The 17,042-nt window shown below is 26.2% G+C and overlaps 1 protein-coding gene across 1 annotated transcript in view; it reads left to right on the top strand.

Moving 5' to 3' along the window:
- The first annotated feature begins 14,216 nt into the window (after positions 1–14,216).
- LOC122268972 (uncharacterized) overlaps positions 14,217–17,042 on the top strand; it is a 5,690-nt gene continuing 2,864 nt past the window's right edge. Inside the window, exon 1 of the mRNA XM_071183745.1 lies at positions 14,217–14,247. Coding sequence (XP_071039846.1) covers positions 14,217–14,247 — 31 coding nt within the window. The remainder of the gene's footprint in view (positions 14,248–17,042) is intronic.

Below are 17,042 nucleotides of genomic sequence, written 5' to 3'. Positions count from 1 at the left end.
ATATGGTCTCAATAAGATTAATTTGGACAGCGATCTAAAGTATGAACACCTCAATATTAATTTCAATTTTGCACATTTTACCAACTCAAAAAAATCGTTGGTCTAAATTTTCATTTTTCAAGAATTATTCAATTGATCACTATTGAATTTTGTATTTTATTACCTAAAATAACATTAAGTGCTTCGTATCATTTGCTGCAATTTCTTAAAAAACTATGTGCATTTTGATTTAAAAAAAAAAGCCTAATATATTGTAATAAAATTTGATAGATGGTGAATCTTATAGATTTGAAGAAATTTTCAATGAATAAAAATGAATTTTCCAAGCGCACCAAGAGAATAATATTGTTTTGTATGTTAAATGCTTTCAGAACATCACGTCAGATTTTGGCATTGAAACAAGGTTTATTTATCCCCTTTTTATACTTTTTTAACACTTTTCAAATGAAGATAGGCCTTATTAAGTTTTCAACACAATAAATAATATAATAATAATAAAAATAGTAAATAATAACAATACAATAATGATAAATAAATAAATTTTCCACAACAATGCAGAAACAAATATTGCACTTGACAGCCCGGGCAAAGATAGAATGAAAAAAAATGCAAAAATAAGGTTTATAGTACCTGTAAATAAAAGGTAGAAATGGTTTTCTGTAAAGGTTTTTGCATGCCTTTATTGATTCGTTAAGGAAAGTTATTCACGCAAATATTTTTACTGTGATAAAAAAGTATTAATTAGTCAATCTTCCTAAGCTAACAAAATAAAAATGAGAATACAACGTTTGCTATAAGGTTGCCTGCTATCTGGGATAAAATTTTACTAAAAAATTAGTTTCACCAAATGTTACAGTTCATAAATTTTTCTCATAAAAATACTGTTCAAGGATAACTTAGTTTGAAGTGTCTTACAAAATATAAATTGTTCATAACGATTTTTTGTGTTCCTTTGATGCTCTAATAAGTACTATAAAATTATGCACAGTTTAAAGGATACTGTAAAGTTACTGTAGTTGCTAAATTTTTCTGAATTCTTTCGGTGGAAAATGCTTTTAAATAATTTTAACAAGAAGGGTTGACTAGTGCTTTTAAGATAATACTAATATAGGGTATAAAGTTTTTCATAATTCAGAACATGTATTCAAGCATGTTTTATTCATTTCACTTTCATTAATTGGTAAAGAATTGCATTTTAAAAACGAAAAAAAGAAATTAAAAAAAAACCCGGTAAAATTGCAATTATTATTTTTTTACGCTTGTTCTAGTTTCAACTTGTGAATAGATAGATAAGCTTTTAATGTTAAGGCAAAATGTTTTGTTCAGTTATTAGCCCATTTTGATATTTATTTTTTATTGCGTTTACCTATTTTAATAAATAAAAGGTTTTAATGTTTTGAAATTTTACATACCTTGGTCCGTCCTACTTTTTATGTTTTCTTACTAATTCTATGGACAATCAAAACAAACTATTTAGTTTTAGACAGTTTTTAATAAATTATAAAATAATTTCAAAACTAAATACAGGATAAAAACTTCTAAATACAGGAGTCTTTTGAATTTTAAGCAGCAGCTTTTAAATTGCCAAAATATGGAATTTTAATTGTTTAAAAACTGCACCAGTTCTTAAATCAAAAAGTTTAGTAATTGTATAATATAAAATAAAACAGTTACCAAAATTACAAATCAAAATAAAAGAACGTTTTATGATAAAAGCCCTTAGAAATAATAATTTCAGTACTAAACATAATCTTTGAAATTGAGTGCTAAACTTTTCAAAAGTAGAACATTATTATTTTTTATTTCATACACAATGTGCGTCAATTTATACTTCCTAAAATGTAACTTGTAAATATAATTGAGGTAAAATATAATTGCAGTTATAATGAAATCACTAATAACTGCATGAAAATTATTAAGTACCGCTGTTATCAGCGCAAATGATCCATTATCATTTTTGCTTCAAAAAATGCTTATTTTTAAGTGTCAGTTTCACAATAACGCATAATATTTTATCTGTAATTACGTTACATTTGCTAAATTAAAGTAATGAATTACTTACTAAATGTAATTATAAGTGTTGCTAAAAGTAAAAAATTAATCACATAATAAATAAAATTTTGTTATAAGGTAGAATAAGTTTACATTGCTAATATTTGGTTCCAAAAGTTTAATATTAAACAGTGATCAGAATCCTCAGAAGCATCGCTGGCATCCGTAAGTGCATTCGGGTATCGGTTTTGGGTCATTGTGGAATAGCAATAATTGCGAACAACTCATATAATCATTGATCGTTAAATAATTTTGTAGTTCGAAAAATTGTAATATCTTTTGATCGCGGAGTCGAAATTTTCCTGTGTTTTTTACCACTGTCACCCCTCCTCTTGATGGCTTTTATAACCTTCTCTAAGTTTGTCGATTCAAATTTGAAACCCCTTGCATAGTTTATTGAACAGGACTTTTCAAATTTTTTGCGAGCAGCATTTTTAATAACAATATATGATTTTGTTAATCTAATTATAATCCAGTCACAGTAAAAAAATATTTATTTTTAATGTAATTCTTCAATTAAAACAAATCTGTCCAAGTCCAATATAGATGAAAATTAAAATAAAGAGATAATGAGATAAAAAGCATATAAATATGCATTGTAAGAATGGATTTCCTATTAAGCATAATGAGACATAACGCATTAAAAAAACTTAATTTCCTTTTTTGAGCGCCGAATATTAATAAGTTCATTTTATAAAAATGGAATAGTTTAAATTTATTAGTCACATAAAAACGGTATTCAGATGAACGGAAAAGTAAATTAATTTGCTTTATTGAGAAAATTTCAAAAGTATAAAATTAAAACTTAATATGTTTGAAGAAATCCATTTGCATAAACACAATTTTTTTTCTATGAAGCTTTTCGTTTCAACCAATTTAACAAAAGAGCTGAGATCTACAGAAACAGAAAGTGATTCAGAAAATATTCTATTATTTAATTATAGTTCTTTTTCTTTTTCTGAGTAAAGCAATTAATGTTAAGATAGAAATTCAATCTAGCTTTGAATTGAAATGAATTCATTTTAGTCAAAAAAAAGAAACGAAATTAATCCATCTGAAACTTTTTTTTCTAATGAACATAAAATTTACTTTATCATAAAATAAATTTTCTTGTTTTATTATTTGAATAATTTCTTGGTCCAAAAAACTGTATATTACAAAAATATTAATAATTTAAGTTTTAGACGAAACTGAGCTTAACCTTAAGCTTAAAGATATACAATATTTTAAAACGTTTATTTTTAAACGAATCTGCAAGAGATCCACCATTTATTAGCTTTTAATAAGTTTATTCGGTAGTAATTAATTCATAAATGTAATGAACAATTGAGTTCATTTTGTTAGAGGCCATTTTCAAAGCATCCAATTTGCAAAGCCACTTGTGACAGAACCTGTGAGAAAGGCAATCGAAACGAAATAAAAATAAATTAGGCATGAATGCGAAGGATATGCATTTTACAAGGGTAGTATAATCTGTAAAATTTGTATTGAAATTAAACTAAGCTTATATTAACGAACATGATGGCTTAGATAGGATAAAAATTTGCCGACACTGCTGCTTCTGGGGTAAAATGTGCCCCATTAAAGTTTCAGCTCATTAAATTTTCAAATTATAAATTTTGCTTTGTACCGCTTGTGGATTCGTGGCATAACAGTTAAGCTATCCGCCTTTTAGCTGAGAGATCGGTGGCTCCAATTATAGTTGAGACATTTTATTTGAAGCTGCAGTTTTCTGTTATGAAATGTTTTATAACTATTAAGTGAATTTTACTCAATATATGAGTTATTATTTTTAATTTAAGTTATTTTTTTGCAAAACTTAAATTTTTAAAAGCAAAAAAATAGTAGATTTTACATGATTTTCTAATGTACTATATTAAAAAAAATGCTTATTAAAAAATTAATACATTAATTGAAAGAAAATATGCAGTTAAAATTTTTAAATAAGCTAATTATAAATTTTTAAAAAAATTAAATAAAATTCATTTAAAAATTTAAATTAAATTTTTTTAAATCCATATATTTTTGTTTAATAATAGAAAAATCTATTAATTTTTTATTAGTAAACATTTAAATTTTGCAAAATAATTAATTTCAATTTTAAAAAAAATGCTCACTGAGGAAAACAAACTAAATATTTATCAAACTCTTTATAACAGAAATGTAGAACTTTAAAGCAAATGCCTCAATTAGGATTTTAACAACAGATTTATCAGTTAAAATCATACAACCTATGCGCTACAGAAGTTTGAAACTTTTATTGTTTTGAAAGTAAAGGTAATGGGGCATATTTTATACCAGAATTAGCAGTGGCAGCAAATTTTTGTCCTATCCTAGGTTTTCAACCATATTCTTTAATTTAGGGTTAGCTTCGCTTCAATAGGAATTTTGCAAATGTGTACTTAACTTCTTAGAGCAGGATCTGATGAAAACGGAATACATTTTAATTCTTGCCTAATCTGGAAAAAGATACAGCTTTATCCCCGACAGTTTTGTAAACATCACAACAAGCTCTTAGACTTTTAATGAGACTGTTGATCTGTGATTGCGGTGTCAGTTCTCGATTGAACAGTAACGCCAAATTAAAACCAGTCCAAATAAAACTGACCATTGAGGATAAGGATGCATAAATATTAGTTATTTTTTTTGCAAATGTCGTATAATCAATATCTTATAGTGGTATGGTGGTTATTAACTTTCTTAGAATGTCTTAAGGATTAATTTTGGAGGTTAAAAAATGGTGAAAATTACATCACATTTCAATAAATAATTTTTTTGTGAAACACATACATTTTTTGAAAATTATATTTTTATATGCAATAACGTTAATGGAATTGGCATAAAAACAAATTAGCATAAAAGTATTGCAATCACGTAAGAAAAGTAGTTGGGCTAGCATTAAAGTATAGCTTACCAAAATAAATCGAAAGAAGGAAGTTTAACGTTATGATAGGAAGAAATAAGTCATCAGAGTTGTTAATTCCTCTTATTTATTGCAGTCCAAAAACAAAACCAGTTTTTTCAGTATAATAAAAGTAAAGAAATAAAAGAAAGCAATTCGAGTCCTTGAACTTGAAACAGTCATTTAATACTGCAAAATATCATATTTAGGTAAAAGGGCAGAGGGCTAAATAACTGAATAATTACTGGTTTTTTAACAGTCGTTTTTTCATCGAGTACACTATAAAAAATTCCGGTAAAAAGTACCGGCCCTCTTGGTTCCAGTATTCCTTATCGCAAAATTAATTTTTACCGGAACATGTTACGCAGCAGAAAAATCGTTATTTTGACAGCAATAAGTATCACAAAATCACTGAATGACTCTAATGAAAGATATTATTCTAAACATTGCTCGGATGGATTTGAATATATTTTGCGGATGATGCACCCAAAGCCCCAGTACCTTATACAGTAACTTTGTAGTACTTTGTACAGAGTTTACTCCACAATATAAACTAGACTTACTCACAAAAGGTATATTAATTAAAATATTTTACAAAATTCCTTTAATATAATTTTAGAGAGAAAACTGAAATTGAAGCACTTGCAAATAATTGCAAAGCCTAATGAATCGAAAATTGTTAAATCTCATTCCTCTCTAATTGACTGTGGAGGCCCAGCTTAATTCTATTACTGGATATTCTCAGTGTCCTTTGCCAATTGCAATTAGAGAAAGATTACTAATTACTTGCCTTTCCACTGACAGAAAAGGAATTAACGAGAGGGTTTTGGAGTGATAATTTTCCGCCTAATTCTGAGGACTTCCTTTTATTTTTCTTACATCGGATCATTACGGTGAATTTTCCAAAGTACAAGATAAGACATGGTTAAGTTTCTGAAAGAGTGTGAGGTTTACGGTGCTTTAACTTAAGTACACATCTTTAAATTGTAATGATCTTAAATTCAGAAACGAAATACCCTCGTTTTGGTACGTAGTGTAGTTTTATTTATAACATGAAGGAATATTAAATTTCAATGAAGGGAGAAATAACATCCATTTTTAAATAATAATTTAGAAAATATCATAACTCACGGGTATCGAATTTATCTGCACATTTTGTTTATTAAATATCAGAAAAATTTAGCAAAATTTTTTGTAAAAGTTTTATCCTCTCATTTCAAGAAAATTTCTTCGTTTTTGGCGAAACGGTTTCTGGGAAATGTACCGAATCTGATAATCCACTGAGCCATTTTGTCCAACTGATGACCTTAATTATTTGAACTTTACTTATTTGAAGATAAAAATTTCATCAGAAAATGTTGTGTTAAATACAACATATAGATTAATACAACTAATTAGGATATTACAATATGAAAGTGAATGAGTAGTCAGTTAGTACCAGGAATCAAATGTGGGATGCCAATTTCCAACAGGGGCATTCACCCCTTATATTGTGTAAACGATATTAAAATTAGTTTTGTGTTAAAAGTCCAGTCATGACGTCATGATAAATAAAGATTAAATACCGTAGTCTTCGATTGTCATTCATCTAATTTACTTTTATCATATAAGTTACTGTAATAATTAAATGCTACTTTAGAGACTACCTTTTACTGTAATATTTACCCAACAGGAGGAAAACATATACACCCTGAATGCATTGAGATGACATGCAAGTGACGAAGCGATTCCCTCAAATAATCGATGGCTAGCGTTTTGTCAAACCTCACATAATTTTGTGGTGTCAAAAATAACTCCATAAAGTTATTGAATCAAAATAAATTATAATTTTTTATAAAACTATATTATTGGAAAACAGACATGAGCTTCAATTACTGTTCGTGCACGTGAACTCTTCCAAGAACTAAACTGAAGTGAATAATATCGGTTAATCCATGCGGCAACGAAATGATTGCTCTTACTAATTCTCTTTAGTTGTAAATATATATGCGATCGTCATTGAATGTTTTTTTTAATAAAATTTACGGACAGTTTAGATGTTTTTAATTTAAACGCCAGCAAGCCAAAGCATCTTTCAATATTTCAATTAGTAGGATCAGGTTTCGTCGAAATTAATGTAGTTTATCCGAAGCATCTGAAAAGAATATTCATAATTACTGAAGCTATCTTTAAAGGGATTATAACACTTTATATATGTTTTAGTTTAACTCTTGGCATTGATTTCATTAAATTCACAAAAGAAGCACGACTATCACATTGAGGTGAATTATCTTGTTGAAAACTCAGAGATATTCTTAGAATTGCATATTACTCATAGTACTATGCGTCAATCTTTAGGTGCAAATAAGCGCACAAAAACTTGTTACAACAGACTTAGAGAATACACAAAACAATCTATCTCTTTTTAATAAATTTTAAAATATTGTTAATTAAACTCTTTAATAAAATGTGTTTAATAGTTTATTAAACAATATTCATAATATTATTACTATTAAAATATCATTCATTTTTTGATTTTGATTAATGATACCTTATGATACCTTATTAATTAAAAATAATCATGAACACAATCATGAACTCAAAAATAAAACATTTATTATTAATATTGTTAATAAATTAAAAAAAATTATCTATTAAATAAAAAGCTTTTTTCAAGTGTATGAAAATTAAGTATGAAATTATGAAAATTAAGTATGAAAAAAAATACGCATATAGAGACGTAATTGGTCGACTGTTTTTTTTTTTGTTTTTAAAATTATTTTTAAAACAGGAAAAGCTAATTAAAAATTTGAAAACAATTTTAAGATAAAGTTCATGGTACCAATAATTATAAGAAATAATTAATTAAAACCCTTGCGTAAATATTTAAACAAAAGAAAGATCATATCATATTTCTTCACTCCTAGAAGTCGAATAGATAAACAAAAAAAAAGCATAATTAGCGACGAAATTTAAGGCATGAAAGAACATATTAATACAACTGAATTCTAACACAAAGATAATTGAAACAAGGCAATATATCCAAAGTTCAAAAAAATAACTTTTAAGCTTCCTAGAGGTCTTAAAAAATGTTCTTTATGCAACTTTTAATGAATTAAAAGTTGGGAAATCTTGTAACGAAATATAACGAAGATTATTATAGAATCTACTTTGCATTTTCAGAGAATGAACGCAGTGAAAAGAAGTTTGATGGTTGTAGATTCTGTTTATGTTTCCAATTTTGTTTTTGCTTTAATTAGTGAGGTACATTTTGAATTTATTTGAAGATAAAGATAATTAAAAAGCAGATAAAACAGTTAACATAAGAATAAAAGGAGATATGATATCCTTCTTTTTTCAATAAGACCTAAAGAGAAATCATTATTGCTTAATTCGGTATAAGTGTTTTGCTTTTATTAAAAATAAAATTTTTCTATTTTGTGGTCTGTAACTCAGTTATTAGAGGAATTTAATTAATTTTTAAGGTACAAGTTAATCATAGATTTTATTTTACTCTTTTAAATAGCAATGAATTATGCTTAAGATAATAAATATGGTTTCTACAGTGTATTTATATTAATAATTTAAGGAAATTATTTGATAACATTTCCATATTTTTAGAAAATTAACGAAATGTTTTGTACACATTTTACTTGATGACTTGATGACGCATAATAGCATGCCAATCTATGAATATTTTTTAAAATTATCGTAATTAATGTTCTATTTGAGATAAATATAAAACTTAAATGGTTTTAGAAAGATAAAAATGTATTCTTTCATTTAGTGCAAAAAATTTCGTGTTCTGTTTTAGTCTAACGGGCCTAAAATGTAGTTGTGTGATTTAGGTGGAATGGATTTAACAACCAGTTTAACGTTATCTTTAATCTTAATCTAATTATTCGCATTAATCTAATTAATCCTAATCCATGCATAGTTCATAATCTATTTATCTCCAAAGTACGTTTAATATAGAATTTGAAACACAAGATTGAAATTTCTCTTCGATTCACAGTCCTCTTATTACTTTTGCGAAATTTATTTTCAGCGTAATCCTATTCCTTAAATTTTATGCCTGAAATAAATTCAACTACTGTGAACATGACAAATTGAACATTTCAAAATTTGTTTGATATAGACAAGACTAAGTGAATTATGTTCCAATATGTAATAATAAAACCTTAAAATTTTGCACATTTTTTTAAGTGCAATTGCGTTTAGTTTGAAAAAAAAATATTTTTAGTTTGAATAAACTTCCCATATTTATAGTCTACATTGGTAGCTATTCCATTTGAATGTTTTTCCATGTAATCCCTGGGGCTAAGGAAAGATTGTGGTAGAAATTATTTTTCAGGTTTTCAATCTATAACTTAATATGAAGAAAAAAGAAATGAGTGCAAATGGATTTTCGAAATATTATTAGTTCTTTTGAAGTATCTTAGCATATTTACTTAGTACTTTTTTTGTATTTGAAGATTTTCCTTTTTTCTTGTCTAATACCAGCTCCATGCTTTAAAATATAAATAAATATAACTCTTTATTTATATATAAAAATATTTTTTCATGTTCATTGATATTTTAATGCATAAAATACACGCAATAAATATTTTTTTATTAAATTTATATTGAAGTGTGTTTCTAAATATATATTTACATATTGTCTTAAAGGTTTTATCAAGCAATATAAAGAACGTAAGTAAAATTATTTTAGCGAATTTTTTTCCCTTTAAGTTCCTTAGGGAGGGCGAAAGAAAATTTCTAAGCCAGCAATACTTTGTTCATAAATATAAGCTCTATTCACTCATTCCTTAATAAATATTACCTTTATTTAATAGAGTTTTTCAGTGCATAAAGTTCAAATTGTATTAAGTTTTCGTAATAAAAAATGAAGTTTTAATTGTTCCGAATAAATAAAAATATATTCTTTAACATTAAGTGCTGCGTTTGAATTCGTTAAATATGAAATATTTTTAACTTATTTTCAATGGAGTTATGAATCAGTATATAGATATTTTTCCGTTTGTATTACTTTAAAGGAAACTTTTTATGAACTCCATTGTAACTTTTATGTCTTAAAAAAATTCTTCTTAGCATTTTTATCCCTCATATTTGTCAATTTGAAATCAGCATAATATATTTTAGAAAATGAAGTTCTTGTTTTTTAATCATACTTAGAAAATTTTTTTCACTGATAGAAAATTATAATTTACTTGTCCTTTATGTAAAAAGTGCGAAGAATATACCATGCTTGAAAAAAATTAAAAAGAAACAAGTATATTAGTTTTTTTTAAGGAAATCGTTAAAATCAATAGTTTTAAATAATTATCAACATGTGATAAGAAAAACTGCTCAATGCACTTTGAGAAATAAATTTTTTCTGTATTAAAACTATTTTGTTTGAGCTACTTGTGTTATTATCGTAATTGCCATTTCAATCATTAATTATAGCTTCCTCATTTATTCATTGTTTCTCCTCTTAATTACATATTTTATTTCATTACCGAATGACACCAAACCTTATTTCTGAAAAATCTGAACTCACCAAAACTATCGATATACATGCAAATTAAAGGTTACTAATATATCAGTAAAAGAAACATGAAATAATGCAAATTAAAACATAACATGATAATATATTTTTTGTTAATTAATATTTTTCATAGTAAACTAATGTTTAGCATAGTAAACTTATGTTTAATCCCGTAAGCTAACGTTTTACTGCAGTAGTGTACGTTTAACTTCGAAAGATTACGTCTAACACAGTAAGCATAATTTAAAATACTAAAGTAGTTGGTATAGAATTTAAACTGTTTTTACTGATTGTTTTCTTGTTGATTAAGATATTTTTTTTAATTGCGGAATAATACTGCACATGCACTGAATAACACTGTTAACTTCCGAAAGTTTAAAGCATTCTAGCTTGAGGATAATTTATAATTAATTATTACGAACGTAAGAAACGCAATATCGTACAGATGGGCAAAATGGAATCGAAGGACAAATGGAAGTTATGCATTGTAAAACAATATAATTTTTCTTTATCAAATATCATTTTCGTTCATTAATGCTTCACATAAATTAATGTTTAGCTTAGTAAACTTACGCCCAACTTCGTAAGCTTACGACTAACACAGCAAGCATAATTTAACATAAAAATGTAATTGCTATGGAATTTTAATTGTTATTATTGACTATTTTCCCTTTCATTTAGCTATTTCATTAAATTTCTGAATAGCACTAAGTATAACACAGTAAACTCCTGATAGTTTACAACATTTTCGCTTGACGATAAAATACAATTATTTATTACATAGATAAGAAAAGGCAATTATAGGGTAATGGTGAACAAAATGGAGTAGTAGAACAAAACACAATTTTCGATAATTACGCTTAGCAGCTGTATTTCTTTGCCTATAGGTCGTGCATGCATAATGTGTTTAGTGTTCATTTTAAACTTAGTATAATACTAGCAGAGTCACATTCAGAAGATATATTACATTTTATTGTTCTAAACTGAAGTAAGCGTATTGTTTGGAGTTTAAAAATACGCTTACTTCATCACGCTTTCTTGTATATGTAGGATCGCATTTGTAAGGACCTTATTATGACAGTTAGCACTATTTAAAAGTTATGCTAGAAACATTGCATGAAAAAAGGAATGGAACATAATTAGTGGGACTTATATCGCTTTCCAACATATACTTTAAGGTATACTTCTACAATGCATACTTTTACAACACATAATCTTTTTTTTTTACGTATTCCTGAAAGAATTTGGAAATATATAAAATTATCCAAATATTTAAGTTAAAATTGGATTCTGTTTTCAGAAAATTTGTTGTCCTGTTTAAAGGGTCTCGAAATAAGAGTAATAAAATATTTTACTGTTATTGAAAATAAGATAAAATAAACAAAATTTATTCACGCTTTTCTAGACAACTGATTCAGTGCATTACTCTCAACCATTTTGTTTCTCATTTCGCAGAAGATTTTAACTAGCCATCTTTACTGCCAGTCCAGTTATTTATTCAGTTAAATACTTTTCTCGATAAAATAAAAGGAAGGATGCTACCTATCCCACCTGAGCATTTTCCCACACACATATTTCTTTATTCTAACTTTGTTTTGATTTGATATTATAATACAAATACAAATAATGCTTGTTACATGAGGGTACTAAGGTGTATGAGGGTACTAAGTGCCATGAAAATTATACCAAGTATTATTATAAGCAGGCTTCATCTGATAAAATTCTTGCATGTTTGATCACGGAGAAAAATTGTTTTGTAAAATTACCGCACTGCATGTTAACGACATTTCTTGTATAGAAAACCATTCCTCTCGCTAATAAAACCAAAGCATACAGTACAAATAAAACCAAAGCTATGAAGATAAAATCCAAGGATGCCATTTTATATTGGTGATGGTATAATATCAGGTGAGGTGGAGTTTGTATTTGGTATAGTGGGCCAGTTGAAGATAGTAATGAAAACAGAAGATGATGAATACAGAAGGGATGATGAAAACAGAAGAAGATGAAAAGAATACTTGAACTGGATCATATTTAATAAAAAGGCTTTTATTTTATGTATAGTATTTGTAGAGCTCGAGATACAAAACTAAATATTATCCATAAATTTCAGTTGAATCAATTTTACATAATAATATTAATATTAAAATAGGTCAGGCCATGGGAGACAATCCCCACGACCTGCCTAATCAAAAGCCAAATTAAAAAGTACATGTAAATTGTTCCCAGCGGACGCAGAAGCATTGGTAGGAGATCCAAAATTGGCGATTTATTAAAATATAGCATAGCCAAAACAAGGCCAACCAGCATATCAATATAGAGTTAAAATAATACCTTGGCGATCACGAGTCGCCAACAAATTTATGTGAATTATTACAACCATGCAACCGAAACATTTAGCCGTTGGAAAATTAGAATAAAAAGTTATAAATAGATTTTTGTTTTCGATTAAAGGCGACAGTGAATTAATATATGTCTGCATAATAATGAAATAAAAAGAAAGTATCCGTTACATTGATCTGGAAGAGAAGAAATAAATATTTTATGTTTGTTTTAAAAAGATTAAGTCTGTGATTTATTTTAAAAGTAATTCTATCAATAAAAAATCAGCTTAAGTAATGAAAGATATTTTAAAAGATAGAAAATAAATATGTGTATGCCAATTCTGGCATCACATATATCCCCGCTGAACACAGAAAAAAATATGTATATATAGTATATACATACATATTTTTTTTAATTTTTATTAATGGATCTCCCCCATGTCACAAAAAAAATTTTATGCATTGAAACATAATATAATCAAGGAACAAATATGAAATATACACTTATGTATAGTTACATTTTAAAGCAAAATTATTTTTCAAAAAAAATTTTAGACATACAGTTATACTTCAAAAATATATTTTCAATATTCATGTTATTAAATCTTATGTTGATGTAAAATTAGCTGGGCATTGTCATCACCTGGACAGGATATTCTAATTTCTCTCAAATTTGAGAAAACTTTATCAGCAACAAACAATATAATCTGCTAAATCATTTCATTTACCAAATATTTTTCATAGTCATTAATACTTTTCAACATTGACATACCTATACAATTCAAAATATTTAAACATATAAGTGCAATTTATCTTATCATATTCTATATTTCTTATTATAAGTTAATGAAATGTTTATTACTATCAAATATTCAAATAATTATAAGTGTCAATAAAAATTCTTTAGTTTATTATTAAAAACATACTGAGCAGAGCATATCCTTTAAAAAAATATGAGCTTTTATTTTAGCTCTAAATAAACAGTTGATCAGACTGTTATTTTATTTACCTAGGTTTAGTCATCCCTTTTTCATAAGGGGCAAAATTATCATCTCTTATATTTCAAGAGGCAAAATTATCATCTCTTATATTTCAAGAGGTAAAATCATCTCTATTATTTCAGAGGCAAAATTATCTAAAAATGCAGCATATATATCTATATTTTTTTTTTTTTTTTAACCTTTGAACTAACTAATATGATCTAAAAAGCATGTGATCAGGATTCCAACCTGAATCTTTGTGACACAATGTATTAACAATTATACTATCACAGCTATCTAGTATTAAATTCAAGGTAAAATAATTTTATAGTTTTTTTTTTTTTTTTTAACCCTATCAACTTCTGAATTAATGTTATAGCAAGCCTATGATCAGGATTCTAACCTGAATTTTTGCATACATGATGCATTGTATTATCATTTATACTATCATGGCTGTATATTATATTCAAGAAGATAAAAGTTATTGTTTTTTTTTTTTTTACTGCATATATAAAAATTCACTTCATTTTAATAAAGGAAAATATTATTATCATTTTATATATGAATGCTCAATTTTTCTTCTTTTGAATTTCATGATTTTATTTTTAGCTCAGTTGGACACTTATTTAATAAAAATTAAAATACTTAAAAATATTCGACAATAGCATTGTTCAAATCAATAGAATATTTTTTTTTTATATATATAATACAGTTTCTGAATTTATTTATGTTTTGATAAAACAAAATATTCGTGAGTAACTATTTGGATTAACCCTATTGAATATGCACTTGCATTGAATAAAATAGCTTGCTTTTGTAAGAGAAAAACTATTTGTGATAAATATAATAGCTATTGTAAAATAAAAAAATATTAGATGAATTATTTATTACTATGTTCATTTTATTAAAAAAAATATCTCTTTGTCACTTAATGAATTTTAATTAGCTGGGCCCTAGTAAAGAAAATCACCATAAATCATTCTGCACAGATGCCGTCATGCAAAACAACAGCAACAATGAGACAGTTAATGAAATTTTTGATTAAACAAACAAAATATAGAGGCTGAAATCTTTAATTTTCAAACACTCATACCAACCTAACTTCTAAAGGATTGGAATATCAGATTAATATGGTTTCATAAGATAACTAAAGTGTGTAATTGTGTGTTTATTATTTTACTTCTTAAAAAATCTGGGTGAAATTATGTTACACTACTATAAGTACTGATTAAGAATCACTTTGGGATAGCTTAATCCTTATAATACATTTTTATAACATGTTACTCCCTATTGTGTTTTTGTGTAGAGGTCAATATTCCATGTTTAAGTACAGTTATCTTATTTGAAAATTTCAACATTTCAAAAAAATAGATAGTTAATTATTGATATTTATGAGTACTTCAAAATAACTTAATTAGCTTGAAGCTAATTTAAATTGCAAAATTTAAGTGTGCATAAGGGTTTATAAAATATATCATTATTATTATCAGTATTATTTAAGATACATTTCTGGTTTAGTTTAATAACATTTGTAAAGAAACAACAATAATTTTAAATATGCACTTGAAATTTATATAAATAGTATATCAATTTATGGCAAACAGTATAAAATCAATTTCTTTTTATTGTAGTATTGCAATTCTTGATAATGATCAACCCAAAATATTAACGGTAACATAAATAATGTTAAAATGACCAATTAAATCATATAAAATTTAAATTCTTATTATGAACCAATATATGATATGAATATTTTAAGTTCTGTTATTCTTAATTAGATATCAAAATGTGATTGCAGAAATTAATCTTTGAAAATAAATTTATACATAAGTAGAATGACAAACACCTCACGATCCGTAAATATAATATACCTAAAGAAACTTCACATGCAAATCACACCTAACCAACACTATAATCATTTCTTGTTTTGCTTTGAAGAAATTGTCAGTTATATGAATACAAGAGTTGAAGAAATTTTTCAAATTAACAAAGTTTGCTCACTGGTAAAATCAGGTGCAAAAACACGAAAGCTCCCATAACATTCATAAAACAAAACGTAAGAAAGTCCGAAAACACTCTTTCTAATTTACCAAAAACATTTTCTTTGAAAACAAAAGTAGATTTGCATCATTCTGTTCAGACATTAAAATAGTTTAATTCAAGAGTTAGCAATTTAAATCTTAACTCAAATATCATTTTATAGAATAACAAACGTGAATAATAAAAAGCTCTTAAATGTTATTGCTATTCTTTAAAATCACTGAAAACATCGCTAATGTTCATTTTTAAAAAATGCAACACTCGAATAAAATATATAACACTCGATTTTTTTTTTTAAAGAAAATAAAATATGGAAAAATTTGATTTTACACTTCTTTTGTATATTAATTAATTAAATCCTTATCACTGAAATAAAAATATAAACCAAATTATTCAAATCCTGTGAAAATATATTAGTTTCAGAATTTAAGTTAATTCCAACAATAATTCAATTTTCAATAAATTCTTCAACTGTATAAACATCACCAAAAGGCTAGTAATAAAATCAAATATGCCGCTTAACTGGATAAATTACAAAATTTCAAGTTGTAATTAAATAAAATTAAAAATTTTCTATTATATTTTTAACTTCTAAAAAAAATTTTAAGTCAAATGCTCTATCAATTTGTCATACAAAAATTTTAAATTCAATTAAATGTTGTAAACATAAAATATAAATAATTGAAAGGATACGTAACGGATGACTGTTCGATGAAATCCTGATGAAAACGAAATCAAAAGCAAGACGAGAGTTGAAGGAAACACAAATTTAGTTTCTTCTTTATGATGAATCATAAATTAATAGATATTTCTTTCGAGTAGCGTAGGAGGGGGAATGTCGAACATCAGACGAAATCTTAGAGGAGTAATTTAGGTAGAGAGAACCAGTCCCCCATCCCTCGTTGCAAAGAACATCGTCACGTGATTCCTGGACGATTTTTCCTCCAGTAAACCCTCTCCCCATTCTTTTCCTATGGAGGTGAATTGATGAGCTGTGTTTTTAACTATAAAATTTAAAAAAAATGGTGGTATACTGCTGTGCATTTGGATGCCACGAAAAATTCATTAAAAGAGGACCTTTTACATTTCACAAGAAAGATTTTTATTCTTTTATATTCACTTATAAACATTTATTTTCTATTTATATGTTAGCACGTCAAGTTATGGAATGAATTTAATTGGTTTTTAACTAGCAAAATAGCAATTATTTTTTTATATTTTTATTTAAATTAATA

The sequence above is a fragment of the Parasteatoda tepidariorum genome, chromosome 7 (assembly GCF_043381705.1).
Source record: "Parasteatoda tepidariorum isolate YZ-2023 chromosome 7, CAS_Ptep_4.0, whole genome shotgun sequence".
Taxonomy (NCBI): domain Eukaryota; kingdom Metazoa; phylum Arthropoda; class Arachnida; order Araneae; family Theridiidae; genus Parasteatoda; species Parasteatoda tepidariorum.
This window is presented reverse-complemented; position numbering and strand designations above follow the sequence as displayed.